At 33.5% G+C, this 15,721-nt stretch overlaps 1 protein-coding gene across 15 annotated transcripts in view; it reads right to left on the bottom strand.

Annotated features, from left to right (window-relative positions):
- RIMS1 (regulating synaptic membrane exocytosis 1) overlaps positions 1–15,721 on the bottom strand; it is a 393,719-nt gene that overhangs the window by 122,630 nt on the left and 255,368 nt on the right. For 12 of the 15 annotated variants that reach the window (XR_015722249.1, XM_087856955.1, XM_087856957.1 and 9 more), the window contains one exon: positions 12,620–12,709. Coding sequence is in view for 14 of the 15 variants with exons in the window: in XM_087856955.1 (XP_087713081.1) it covers positions 12,620–12,709 (90 nt within the window). In the remaining variant the exon portion in view is untranslated. Of the gene's footprint in view, positions 1–4,863; positions 4,948–12,619; positions 12,710–13,175; positions 13,671–15,721 lie in introns of those variants that run through there. The other 3 variants (XM_087856962.1, XM_045803586.2, XM_087856960.1) reach the window with 2 other exon arrangements.

Genomic DNA, 15,721 nt, shown 5'->3' on the forward strand with positions numbered 1-15,721 from the left:
TGAGGAAACAGAGTCCCCTAAGGCTTAAGTGGCTTATCCAAGGTTATAGGGGCTTAACTAGTTGGTGAGGATACCACCATCATGTCCTCATGTCCTTAGGTTCTCTGCCCACTCTGCCATCTAGTGACTTGGATGATTTGACAGTTATTGGAGGGACCCTTGGAAAGAAGTGAACAAAAGAGTTACAGTGTTTCCATTATGTCTTACTTCTTTTGGGTTTTAACATGTTTTGTTCTATTAAACATTTTTATCATTTTATTATTCATAAAGGATGTTTCTTTGGTATAGACATGCACGAATCAGAAATACTGAGCTTTCTCTTCACTTCACAATGTAACAGTTGTATGGTTTTGGCCTTATGATTCTTAGTTCACAGGGCACAAACGGGATTCTTTAAAAGTTATAAAGCTACATTCAAATGTAGTTATAACAATTATTTTATTATTAAATCAAAGCAGGAGTAATAATCAGAAAAGTAGGAGTGTTCTTAATTAAATCTAATTTTCCTGAAGCTCCATTTTTAATTATTGTTCTCTCTATTAATTTAAATGTGAAGATTCATAAAACGTACTAATGAAGAGAGGTAATTGTTAAAATCTATTTCTGTGCTACTTTCCTTTCCTCTTCAGTAACTAAATTCAATTAGAGCAATTCCCTGAAGACATTGGTAAATATAGCTTTTCTGAAGGTATTATAATTCTATTAAAGTCTAAAATTAATACGTTAAAAATAGTAGTATTACTTAAGGGCTATTTTTTTAAAAGATTTTTTTTTTTTGAGAGAGAGAGTACGATGGGGGGAGGGGCCGAGAGAGAGGGAGAGAGTCTTAAGCACACCCAGCGCTGAGCGGGGAGCCCAACTGGGGCCTCAATCTCACAACCCTGAGAACACAACCTGTGCCGAAACCAAGAGTCGGATGCCTAACCACCTGTACCACCCATGTGCCCCTATTTAAGGCTATCTTATGCTAACATGAAAATACAGTATGTTCTGTTTTGGGGAAAACGTAACAAAAATCTACCACATGTTTTAATTTAATTAGAACTAACACTGATATTATAAGAAATTACCTGTATATATGCTGGCTAACTACTCAGATGGCTTAATGTGGAATGCAAATCTCCATCATATTGTCTCTTCATAAGCTCAGGAAGAAAATATTCTATTTGAATAGAATCTACCTCAGTAAGAAATGTTCGTGTGTAGTGAAGATGGCCGCGTGCAATGACGAAGCCCTTTTGTACAGTATTGACATTTACATAGATGACTATCGCCATTAAACAGACTTAAGTATTTTAGTGGATGAGTATATTTCACTCATACAAATAAAGAACATTTTTGAAAAGCACAGATATCAAAAGATGTTATCAAGCAAATAAAAATGGTAAGTAACATACTGAATTTATAAATGGTTCTATATTAACTTTGCATCACTCTGGTCACTACCATGAACTCTGGAAGTAAAAAAGTAGGTGACCTCTTTGTTCTAGGAATATTTTTAATGGAGAAAGAATATTCATTCAGTCTGAATCAAAGGAAACCACTTGATGCTTTTGGTCAGAGATTCTAATAGGCAAATAGCTGCTGTAAGTGACAAGTGTGGGAACACTACAAACATGATTATTTACAAAAGAAACAGGACCTACTTTAGCGACTCAGGAATTAATCTTTAACACAGTGGGATGCTTTACATGTTCCAATAATTTATTTGTTGCCAATAATTTAAAGTCCTGGAAAATTGGGTTATTTCATCAAATACTTTTAGTATTTATTAAGTCACACAACTTAAAGATGTCATGTATAATGATGCAAAAATATTCTCAATCACACATTGGAGTTTGTAACTTCAAGCTAATGAAATGTTAAAATGCATCTCAAAAATTACCAAGAATATATTGCATTTTCCTGAAAAAGCACTTATACCAAGAATAGTTTAAAGCAGAATTAGATAATAACAATTATGATTATTTATACTAGCCTTTCACATTTAAGAATAATTGATTCAGCTGTGAGCATTAAACTCAGAACCTTGATGCTTCAGGGATATATTAAAATACACTTTTTTCCTAACTTGCAACACAAAAATTTTGATTAATTTGAAGCCACAAGATGTAAATTTTATTAAATTCATAAATAGAATTATGTATACACAGGTTCATAAAAGTTACTTTTTACATATTAAAATAATGCCATTTACAAAGAGGTATTTTGTTATTGAAATGATTATGTTTTAAAATGTCTTCACATTTTTAGTAATAAAACGGCAAGGAAATTTTCCCTACAATTTTAAGTCAGAATCATTCCTTGGGTTCTAAATTTATGTATTTTTTCCTCATCATTGTTAGTTTTAAATATTCTACAACTTCTAGGGAATCTTCCTAGATCTAGAAAAACCTGCTTCCATGTTAATTCCAAATAAATCTATTATACAACTTAAGATGACATGAAGATTGTTTAAAACTGAAATGAAATTGTGGGAAAATGGTATGTTAAAAATAGTGTGTGTGTGCATGGGCACACGTAACCACTTGTGTATTTCTGCTGTAAGAAATAAGGGGCCAACTAAATGCTTTCCTACTAGAGAACTGTCTTAAGCAAAATTTTTTGTATTACTGTTACTTTCAAAATAATCAAATATGACCTTGATTCAGGACATCTAAACTGTCACTGATTTTAGAATATTTTCCTACTTACCAGTGACCTAGGGCAAAAGTCAAATGACGCCCAAATCATCATGAGCATTCACTATCTCCAAATCTGATGCTATGCTCACTTCACTTGGAAATTGGTAGAAACTTCTGAATAAGTAAATAAAGCTGATAAGAGGTAAAATGCAAGTGTTAAGTTTTGCCAAGTGGCTGAGATGGTTACCTATGAATTTAGCATCTGTTGATTTAGCTATTTCTCTATCATTTTCATGGGCACATATTATTCCTATATTTTAGTAAAAGTTTACTGTAAATAATTTTCTGTTCCCATAGTAACAAATCATAGTTATCAAGTCATTTAAAATATGTCTTCTGGTTGAACATGGATCTAATTTACAAATAAGTCATAATAAAAAAATAAAATGTATATTCAGAATTATGTATTAGTAAAAGTTTCCGTAGTGATCTTATCTAAAATGACCATTTTTGCTCCTAAAATTTACCCATAAAGTTGTATATACAATCTACTAAATCAAATAACATAATTAATTCATATATCATTAAATGGTAACTAATTTTCATCTCATGTATATAAAAACTGAAAATATTATTTGGATTTCCATTTTGCTTAATTTGCGTCCTGATAAACTAACATTTATATTCATTATAAAGACCATTATATTTAATTGTCTTGTACTCCAACAGTCACTACATGAGATGAAATTCACTGACTCATTTGTTTGGAATAAATTCAAACGTTTTCTAGAATTGTGTTTTATAAAAGGAAATTCTAAGTTCCTGGATGGCCAGACCTTGCTTTTCTTAAACACTGCTGTGTCTCTAGCCATAGTAAGAGTGAACATGGCAGAGCACAAATATTTATTGAATGATTCAGTAGCAATGTGGATGTAAGTTTTAATTTAATTTATACGGTTACTTTATATTCTGATTGGAAGATACTTTAAATTTAGAATAATTTTTAGATTGGAGATTTTACTCATTTTTCTACTCTCAGAAATTCTATCCTAGAAATGAGAAGGAATTAGTTTTAAATTTCAAACACACAAGTCATTTTTTTTAAGGCAAATTTCTTAAAGATTAAAACATGATAATATATTCTTAAACTCTTTACAGGCTACCAGTTTGTGGTCTTTTCCAACATTGGTAAAATGACTTAATTTTCTCTGAGTGACAGGGTTTAGTTTTTCTTCCAAATTGAAATCCTGAAGATATCTTGACTATTTACAGATACAGAAAAAAAACTGCATCACTCTTAACTAAGACTGCAATTACTCTGCCATCTATATCCACACATTTTGGAAATGAACAAAAGGAACCTTTTGTAAATGCTTGCATGACTAGCTGTTCTGTTTCGTAGCTACCAAATATACCTCTCTACTTAATCAATATTACCAATATGCTGACAGAATTTCTGCTTAAAGAAGAAGAGAAGCACCCCAAACACCCAACAACGTTTTGTGACCAGTCAGAAAAAGATATTTAAAGCCAACGACTATATATATCTAAGAAGCACGGTGAAACAGGAGAACTGGGTTAGCTATGCCTGTGAGAAGGTTAACACAGCATTTCTGACATTATCAGCATGAGGTACCCTCAAAGGACTGATGCTATTTTTAGAGACCTACCTTGTACACTGACACTAGCCCTTGACAATATTTGGTTTAAAAACACCATATTCATACAATCTATAAGAACCAGTTATTTTACTTCCAATCAGACATTTTTAATGTTCGCCCAAACCTAAACTTCATTATTAACAAGTTTATGTAGTTAAAAAAAACAACAACAAGACAACTGAGATTAAACCATCAACCAATATAACAAAGAAAAGGCTTCTGTGACATATTTTAAAGCACCTGAAAATTTTTATTTATTCATGTTTAAACAAAAACAATATTTAAATATGTTTCTAGAAAATCAAAACACTGAAACAAATGCTCATTTAAAACAGAACTCTTTCACTGGATCTGACTTCATTGTGTTTAAACTATGCCATTTGATGCCACCTCATTTCAGTAGACACGCTGAGGTGTTTTATTAGAGGTGAATGCATTTATTGATGGAATCACAACGAATCTGGCTCTGGCTCCTGAAAGGAAGCATATAATAACCACCATTTCTCTTGGTTACCCTTCACTTGGTGGCCTATCAGCCTGTCGAAGCCACTTGTCTGTGAGGAGGAGTTGGCTAGTACCTGTCATTCTCCGGAGACGCATGCTGGATTTGAATCCTGGGGCTAGGAGGTCGTCTCCTATCTAGGGAGGGGGACCATCTACCCCTGTTTGCCCAATGAACAAGACAGGAAAAAACAGGACATTTAGTAACTCCTAAAATAAAAGAATATATGGAACAACAGGACTGGAAAGCACCCCAAAAAGGCAAAGTGTAGATTCTTCACTCCATAATTTACTCTTGATTTTGATAAGCCTTGGACAGATAAATTATAATATTGTAAGAAAATAAATCTTGTCACCCTACAAGTGAATAGAGAAACAATTTATTTGGGAAGATGTTTGAAATCTATTATGTGTAATTTTGTTCTTTGAGAATGTGCTTGTGTGTGTATACATACCTACACACACACACACACACACACACACACACACACACACACACACACACAACTTTAAGTTAGAAAGATGCACCCTTAAGAACTTGGCTTATGTTTGAATAAAATAGGTTTAATAAGCTACCAATGCTTACTTGATACTAGGAATTGAAATTACTAGGTAAAGTGGCAAATATGAGGTGTGTGCTGAGTTTACAGTAATACTTTTTTGTGAGTAACAGTTGAAGTTTGAATCTTGGTTCATTCTTTTGTTAAGCTACCTTGGTCTTTGTATAACCACAAATTACAAACCCCCAGTTAAAAACTGAAAAGAGGCAATAAAGGACTGAACAGACTTGGAAATTTTTATATATTAGATATGAACACTTTGAACATGATAATTCCTCTGGATATTGGCTTCCTTGTATGCAAAAAGGGATAACTGAATGGTCTTTCAGGACTCATCTAGCTATAAGAGTTTATGATTATCCAGACCAGTCCTAATGTTTCAAAAAAATGAAGGCCATCTGCTTTGCCATCTCACGCAGCTGACTGCATCTGGACAAAAGCAGCAAAGGGCTGTCAACCTGTGACCACGATATTTGAGATCAGCAGGCACCTGATTCTGAAAGCCCCTTGGAAGTCTGTGCTTCATCAGTCAGCCTCAGAAAGACAAACTTGCCATGACTCAGGTAGGGCCTTAAGGAAGCTGTGAAGCAGATGAAGGTATCAGTAGCAGAAAGTCGGGAGAAAACTGTGTGACATGTACTCTTCTATGTGTTACGTGTTTGTGAAATTAAAAATACTTCACATTAATTTTAAATTACCTAATAATTTTAGATTATTTAAATAGTTGGTCAGTCCAATCTGAATGCTTTAATAGGTATTTTACTTTATTGGCTTCTGTTCTGCAGAGACAATAAAAATATTTCTAAAATAATTGAGAACAATCACAACCACAGTGTCTTCTACATTAAGTTGTGCTCAGTCGTGTTAAAACTGATGGTGTTGGAAGTGTTTACAGTCTGTGAAAACACAAAAAAAGAGTTAATGTGTTTTTTCTGTGTTTTTTCTTTAAGTCATGGTAGCTTGACAGGATCATGAATAACCTTGCTTCTTGAGGCAAAATTCCAGTCCTTGTGTTTATTTAAACAAAAAAGTAAAGAAAAATGCTGTAGTTATGAAACATGCAGTGAAAGCTACGAAAGGGAAAGGTGTACATTTGGAAACAGGCAACTGGGAACACAAGCTATTAAAAAGTCATTTTTGATGAAATATGTAGCATAATACATGTAATATCTGTATACTCAAAGTCCTTCTGAATATGCTGATATATGGTACCAATATAAGAAATCCATTTACTTTTCCCTCATATATTTAATATGGGAGCAAGATCAATTTACACTCCATTTTTGTCCAAAGACTAGATATTACATAAGTTTGAATATAAGACATTTGTGAGTTTCCAATATACTAGTACATTTTATATGCTTTTGAATTATGTGCAATGTCTTTCTCTTCTATGACACAGAAGAAAAGTCCAACATTGGACTATTTATCCCCTTGTTACTGAGCCAAACACACAGGGTTCAGCTTCTGTTTTCATCTTGGAAGGTAGCATGGCAGGCTATGTTGGAGTTATTAAACATGAAGTTGAACTAGTTCATTCTTGATTTCTCTTTCCCAAATAGCCTGCCTAGAAGTTACTGGTTAATTACAGTATTAGTATTTCAATATCAGGTGTCCCAAGTTCATTAATTTAGGACCGTCTATTTGTTCAGAGCTCATCCCTTTCCCTGTGACCACAGCAGAGGAAGAAGGTCACTCTGATGGTTAAGGGGTTGAATTAACAGGCTGTGAGCTCCTTGCATAAGGAACTACAGTATTTGTTTTTGTTTAGTTTTGACAGTTACAGAAAAAGTAATCAATATATATTTGTGAATGTCCAAGTAGATAATAAGTTATTATAGATAAGAAATAATGAGAACCTTAACTAAGAGATTAACAGTGGTGAGAGGACCCACTGATGAGATACAAAGGAATTAGAACTGACAGGTCTTGGTAAGCAATTAAATGGTTCTTACATCATGTCTTTCCCCCCCAGCACTGATACACTGTAAAACAAATGTATGTGTGTTTAAATGTGCAATTAATATGTATGCTTGCACATATACACCTTTCAATGGCGCATATCTCTTGGCAGAACATGGCTAAGCAGCTCTGTTTTCTAAAAGAGAAATCATATGGAAATGTAAAAACATTCACTCCATAAACAGCACAAGTAAGAAATATTTGTGAACTACTGTATTAGAAACTAAATCTGAACAAATGAGATAACTGATTATATAGAATGTATTTTTATTGTCTAATCCCACTATTCACTTTAGTCCTTTAAAAAAATGGGTGATGGGCATTAAGGAAGGCACTTGTGATGAGCACTGGGTGTTATATGTATGTGGTGAATCACTAAATTCCACTTCTGAAACTAATATTACACTGTATGTTAACTAACTGGAATTTAAATAAAAACTTGAAACAAAAAATAAATTAATAAATAAGTAAAAAAGAAAAAAAATCCCCAATATTGTTTTTTAAAAGTAAAATTAATATAGATACTTATACTTTGAAACAAAGTTTATTTATTTTAATTCAATTTACAGTTGTTAAGTTTTAGGTAGGTACCTCCTTTCCTTTAGGCCTCATGATTCCATATGGAGGGAAATTCATTCAAGCAATGCTCCTGGTCTCTTTCTACCCTTTGCCTCACTCTACTCCAGGAAAGGAGGACTGGCTTATAAGATCAGTGACTGTGTTGAACGACCAGGCACAGGTGACTTAGTCCTTTCTGGATTACTCCTTCCAAATCAAGCTACCTGCAAACAGCAAACACTACGGGACATAAACCTACAAAACAGCTGTAAGATGTGAGGCCTGGGCCTGAACCTGTCTCGTGATTCAGTGAATATGACTGATTCTGGGGTGAGTTACTGGAAAGCCTGTAGACCTAAAGTCACAGTTTCTAAACTTGTCCATGGTATTTATGGTGATAATTAAATCTCTCATCTTCTAGCGTTTGGGTCTAGCTCGCAATTAGACCCAAATTTGAGAACAGAAAATAGGGAGTATTTTTTAAGCCCCTCAATCTCCAAATTGAGCATTTACTAAGCAAAAAATAATAATGCTATCGCAAGAGATGGCAAGGACAAATAAGATATGATCCCTATCCTCCAGGAATAAAGTATAGCAGAAAAAAAAAAAAACACTACCAAGTAAAATATAAAGTTTTAGTAGAAATGTATAATATTTTGTGGGCCCAGAAAATAATTCTGTCTGGTAAAAGGGAAGTATGGGGGGTAATATAAAAAGGTTTTATGAAAGCTATGGTTATCTGACCTGCATTTTTGAGGACTGAGTTAAAATTTGTAAGCAGACAACAAAGGAAAGATGGTATTTTAATTTTAATGGAAGGAATAAAAATTATTAACAAAGCTTATGAAAAATTAATGGGGCAAGAGTGACAAGGGAAGGGCTATAATATAATTCAATATAATCAAAGTAAGGGATCTGTTTGGGAGATTCTCCAAAGAGAATTAATAGGATTTGCTGACTCATTGAATGTGAAGGAGCAGGAAAACTGTTTCCAGATAATATGCCTGGTTTAATGTCAAAGCCATCTAATAAAAGCAAAATTTAGGAAAAGAAAGAATTTTGCTATAAAAGGCTTTAAGGGGAAATAATGAATTTAATTCAGACATTTTGAGGTACACGAATGGCAATCGTTTAGAAATTCAAACCCAGCACTCAAGGGAGAGCTCTGGCCTGCTCAGTTAGAGTGGAGCATTGTCTTCATATGTATTAGGATGGAAATTTTTGATAGAAATACAATTTCAGGGGTAGAATGGGTGGGGCAAAGGAAAACTGAAGGTGGAGCTGGGAAAAACACCTATCTTTGGGCATAGGATAGGAAGAGAGGCCTGCAAGAGGAGACTGTGTCCTAACCGAGGCATAAGAAAGCAAATCTGTAGATGGTACCGAATAGAGGAGACGTTCAGGTGATAGTGTGGTTAATGCAAAATGTTTCAAGACACTGCTGTGCAATCAGGGAGCCAATGTAGCTCAGAGAGGAATTTCGGCACAGTGGTAGAGACATGGTAAGGAGAAGAAGTCAGGAGAAGAAGTCAGACTGCCGAACTTATGAGGAGGTAAAAACTGGAGGCAGTGAGTATAGACTACCCTTTTGTGAACCTTCAACAAGGCTATGATTTCTATGAAAGGTCAAGGAAGAGGATAAAACATTCAAGAAAAGTAACTCTTCTCCAGTGGCTCTAAAAATAAATGTTTCTGAACATTTAAGTAATAATTTGTTTTAAAACCTGGGGAAGAAAATGTTAACGGCAGGCCTGTAACTTACACCTTCCCAAAAAGGGAATGGGGGGGGGGGTACTGAATGACCGGTACTGAATGACCTGAAGCCAACCCTGAATAAAGATGGAGGAAAAGTGGATCAGCCTTGACCAGACTTTCTCATAAACATGCAGTGGTATTTGCGAGTGAAAACATAAAGTAGAGTCCTCTATTAGACATCTTCAGTAGGAGATATATAATTAGTCTTTCTAGACCTTTTATTGTAAATAAACACCCAATTTTTTGATTTATGAAGCATGATTAGATGGAGCAATGGGATAATCTATAGTTATTTTTGTTATTTGTGCAATCAACAGAATATATAATGAAAGCACTTAAAAACTGAAATGGCTTCCTTTGCAAACCGTGCTTCTCCATGCATGATTTAACCTGGGCCAAACCACCACAATAAGGGAGAAAAAAATGGATCTGGTGGTTTGGGACTCTTTGAAGAAAAGAGTATGTCATCTGTGCCTGGTGCTCCTTTATCTTTGAATCGTTAGTGAACTATGGTGCTGGATATTGAGTCCGCTTTGACAATTTCATCCTTTGCATTGACACAAAACTTCATTTGTTTTAAAAGTTAGTGAAGATACTTCAGAAAAGGGCACTGAGTTGGTGTAAGAGCATACAAATGTTCATCAACATGGTTCAGAATCAGCAAAGTATTTAACTTTTACAGTTCATGAGGCTGTGGAAGCATGTTACTATCTTAAGAATATGAAATTATGTTTAAAAAATTTTCTCTATCATTTTTCCCTACTCTGTATAAATTAGGCATTCACAGAAGAAGCTCTCTGGTCAATCAGGGAAATTAAGGAACCTGGAAGCGCTTCTAAGCTTCCCTCTCCCTACTCTCTGCATATTCTGCCTGGGGACTTTAGGTGCATTTTCCAAAGAGGACAAAGTCACAACTGTTGATACTGTGATGTTCTGCTTCAAAGTGTGCACAAAAGGGCATTTGAGGGTCATTATCCTCCAAACCACTAAAAATCTACAACTTGTGTAATTTTCTTGATGAAAACTTATCTCACTTTATTTTCTTTTTGGCAACAAAGTTGACACAAATGAAAGATCATTGATAATACCAATTTCTTCCCCTCTGCCCCCTTTCATTTTTTGATGGAAAATTTCTTTTTATTCAATATATAGAGCGAATATAGGTTTCAATAATATTTTTTCCTATCAAAAGTAAGTACATTCACTAAGACTTTACTATGACCAGCACAATAATTGTGGCCAGATTGTCTATAGGCTGATCTATTTTGAGAGTATTATCTGAGAGGCTAAATTAACCAACATATAGATTTGTGAACTCTATGTCTTTAGCATAACAAGGGAACACATACTAGATAGGTTTGAGCATAAGAATAAACCTGTGGTGTTCAGTATAGTAGCCATAAGCCACAAATGGCTATTAAGCACTACAAAAACAGGAATGCAATATATCAACTGTTTTTAATCGATTATATGTCAAAATTATATTTCAGATATATACTGGGTTAAAGTATTAAAATTAATTTCACCTATTTAATATGGCAACCAGAAAATTAAAAATTATACATGTGGCTTACATTATATTTCTGTTAGCTCCTATATAAATGATACTAAAATGCTAGGGTGTTGTTATAGTCAGGATATTCTACTGACTTGAGCAATTCTATTCTGTTTTAATACCAACCAGAAACATATAAGGAAATAAAAATAAGCAAAAAAATATAAAAAGATTTTTCTTGCTACTCTTGTATTTACTTTTTTTCTTGGGGCGGATAATATGTAACAAAAGAGAAAAATAAAACTATTTCAACTGTGATTTTAGAAGAGTCTACAGCCATTTCAACTAAAATTTCTATTACAAATATAAAAAAAAATAACATATAAGTTCGATTCCACTGTTTCCTACTACAAAATATACAAGTATAAAAGAATACTAAATAAAAAGGTAATTTCTTCAGTAGAATCATATGCAGACAGTTAAAAATAGATGTGTATACCTGTAGCTATTATTCAAGTCCAGAAATAAACATTTCATAAATAGATAAATAGATTCAAACAAGAAATATTGCTAAAAAATGTTTAAAGCAGCCTCTGAAGAAAAGGAGAAGTGGGTTACACATTAGCACCACTAAACGTTTTTCTTCAGGATTTATAAAGAGGTGGTAAACAAATCTCCAGTGAACGACTTCTAATTGAAAAGAAATAACAATTACATCCAAGACTATCAATTATAACCAAGTTTACTGGAATAGAAAGTTCCACTACAATGGAAAAATTAGCTGCTCAGAATCAGGAGACATTGTAATACAAAAACTTTGAATGCATTTGCATTAAAATCAGAATTATTTAATAATCAGTTAAAAGTGTTAAACAAAATTGTGTGTGTGTATATATCATGTGCATTTATTTTTGTAAGGCATCAGAAAATCTAAGTTAAACATAACATTTTTTTGTCGTCAAAATATAACTTACTGTGAAACATGATCTATATCAAAAAGTAGGTTGACTAAACAATGAGTATAAATTCACAAGGGAAGTTTTCTACCTAAATAGAATTCTTATTTTAAGTTTGTGGAAGATTGCTGTCAAACCCATAAATACTATTTATCATCGGAACTAACAGGAAAGTGATTCTCCCCTTTGGATAACTCCCTGGACCTTATAACATTATCAGCATACTGAAGGCTCCCTGAGTCGTGTGTAAATAAAACCACTGAACAGCAACAGAAAGGGAAAAGCAGCAGCCAGAAGCAGTTACAAATTACATCACACCATATGCAACAACATTCATGGAAATATGTGTATGTGTAGCCTCGGGCTTACCCACATACACATATCTCTCCGTAGACGTGTATAATAAGGGGAGGGGGAGATGGAGACAATTAGCAAAGTGAACATGGATGAATAAACCTGTGAGACTCACATGAAACAAAACAAAGTGATTGAAAAAAAAAATCACTAGTACAAATGATAGGAAATTAAGAAAGTCTTTATTTTATACCTTTCTCGTTCTGGTGAATGCAAACTAGTATCTGGTCTCAAGCAGTTGGTACTAGCACTCCTAGCCCTGTCAAGGGAGGGCTGCAGTTCACTAGTGCCAGTGCATTGCATCCAGTGGTAGAAGAGAAAGACAAAGAAAACAAAGAAAGGAAGACCATGTTAGAGAGTAAAGCATAAAATAATGTCCCCTTTACATAAAATGCAGAATCACTGTGATTCAGTTCATAAGGGTGTGAGAGAGCTGACAGGATGGCAGTGCAAAATTTTGTTTAGAAAATGAAACTAAACAAAGATTATGCTTGAATTGGTTTGCATAATTTTTTAAAAGGGTCTCAGACTGAAAAAAAATGAGACTAGATCACACCTACTTATGAAAAAACTGGATACAGAAAGCACTAAAACAAAATGCCTAAAACTTCATTACCGAGAACAGATGCCACACCAAAACAAAATGAAGGACATCAGAGAGAAAAAAACTTACAACTCAACTATTTTGGTTCACAACACTAGACGAGGGAAGTGGAAGGCATGGCTTCCAAATGGTCTTACCTAACCAGTATTTCATCAGTAAATCTCAATACTCTTGAGTGAAAGCATTCATGATGAAGGGGAAAGTCCTGTCTAGTCACTGACTTGGTTTTGGTATGTGCAGGCAGAATTGAGCTTCACACATTAAAATTATCCAAAAATAAAATAATATAAAATTAATGATTATAATTAAAATCAACAAGTAAAAAACAACAAATAAATGACAAGACAACAAGAATTCTGATACTTGAATAATTAGATGTCATTTAGAGAAATATTCTAGAATTAGTAAGTTTTATAATTAAAGTTATTTTTAGATATTTAATTTAATGTTTCTCTGTGCATAATTACCTTCTAGAAGAAAAGTGAGTGCTTTATTAGAATTTAAATTTGTTATTTTTAGGAAGCCAGGGATTCAGGATTAGTTTATAACTGGGACTCACTGTTATGATTCTTACCTGTAAATATTCCAGTGAGAACCGTTCTCTAATAAAGGCATCTTAGGTGGTAATGTTTTATAGTGCCTAACAAAATATTTGGAACATGGCAACACAAACATGCAGGAAACAGAAAAATACATATGAAGCAAATTTTACTAGGGTATAAAAAATTGGGAGGCCTATAAAACTACAAGCAAAGACAGCTCTTTTGTTTTTTCTCAGAATAACCATAGTAATTATTCGAAGGTAGAATAAGATTTATTAAAATATGGAAACATAGACATCTGTCTTCATAATTAAGATAAAAACTCAAAATTATAATTTAATTGCCTTAATTTGAAAAATATCCGCTAACAAAACTCTATGAGTTAATCAATATTTAAATGTACTCATTAATATCTGATTTAATATTGTACCTGCTTCTGTGGAAGTAAACAACTCATAGCTAAATGTACTAACCAAGTAATTTATGTAATTTGGGAATTAAAATTTGACTGAGAGAATTAACATTCTAATAATAAGCAAGAGCTGACCAGCATGTCAGGGAGAAAGCTGGTCATAGGACTGGGCTGCAGTAAGGAAAGGCCAGACCCAATGATAAGTGACTGCAGTGGAGGAAATCCTTCCCATTTACTGGCTTCTGAATCCAAATCCAACCACAGGTGAAATTTATCACTGGAAATCAAATGAGATGGGCAATTGATGCAAACTAGAATACGAATTTTGATTTGGCAGAAAAAAGCCCAACTTAATCTGAATTACTTTAAAATTTCTGAGGGATTCTGGATGGTCTGTACTACACGAAGGGCAAATTAGATCCAGTTAATCAATTAATTTTTTGACAATTTAATAATGTTTCTATAAATTTAATTGCTGATTATGAAAGTCCCTAGTCTATTTCAGCTCACATTAAAATACAATAAATAGGGGAGGGAATATACATTTGCTGAGGACGCACTACACATTCAAACACTCCACTGGTTTACTCGTATTTATACTAATGGTCAAATCAAAGGAAATCTCTTAAAGCTTCAGTTTAAAAATATATTAGAGTACCATATTTGAAAACCAACTGAAGACAAATTTTACTGAAACTAAGGATTCTGCCTGCTTCACAAATAGTCTTCTTTTCAACTCCCGACCTTAGGCAAATATCTTCAGCAACAAGTTGCTATATAACTTTTTAAAGTAATCGGTTCAAAAATGGTTTATTCAGCAACACTCAAACAAGGGTTAGCAAAGAGTGTGAAACAGAACAGAAGATAGCATAACATTTATACGTAGCATGTAGGCCTAAATTCCTGCTTTAGCTTTGCCACTTAACGGCAATGAACCTGGCTAATTCAGGTCAGGCCTTTTCCTACATTTATATGAGTGGAAATAACATCCACTTAATAGGGATGCTCAGAGAATTAAACGAAATAACAGATATAAAGTATCCAGGACATAGTAAGGCAGCTATATATAGCATTTTCTGTACAACATCACTTTCTCAGGTCGCGTTTTTATGAAAAAAGGGTTTAATGGTTAAGTAGATATTTATTATTATAAGTACTGTTATGACAATTATAAGTTATACATATAATTGAATATTATGTATTAATTACTAAAATAAATAGGCAGAATATGGATTAAACAACATGAGACAGATTTCTTTAGCGTAGGACTCTAACATGCTGTGCATACTAAATCTTCAGGGAGGGACTATAATTTGCAAAGTTTCCAAAATCTGTTTGACTCACAAACTCTTTTATTGGCACAGCACCAACTCTTCAGAATCTAATTGTGGAAAAACTAGTTTAGTGGAAAATGTTAATAGACCTGATTTTGAATCCTTGCTCTGTTACTGATTATCAAATTAAACTTTCTCAGCATCTGTCCTCATCTGTAAAATGAGGATAATAACATTCATATCATATAATTACTGCCAGAGAATTGAGATAGAGTACATTAATGACAACACTGTGCTTGGTGCTCAATGAATTTTATTTTCCTTGTTTGCTGGAAAGTAGCAAATCCTCAAATTTTATTCTTAAAATTCTTAAGTGGATATGATATGATATATTTTGAAGATAAAATTATACAAAATGATGAAATTACCAGTACATCATATTTTGCATATCCCGACATGTCAC

This window comes from Ursus americanus, chromosome 29 (assembly GCF_024610735.1).
Source record: "Ursus americanus isolate L20-20 chromosome 29, mUrsAme1.1.p, whole genome shotgun sequence".
Classification (NCBI taxonomy): domain Eukaryota; kingdom Metazoa; phylum Chordata; class Mammalia; order Carnivora; family Ursidae; genus Ursus; species Ursus americanus.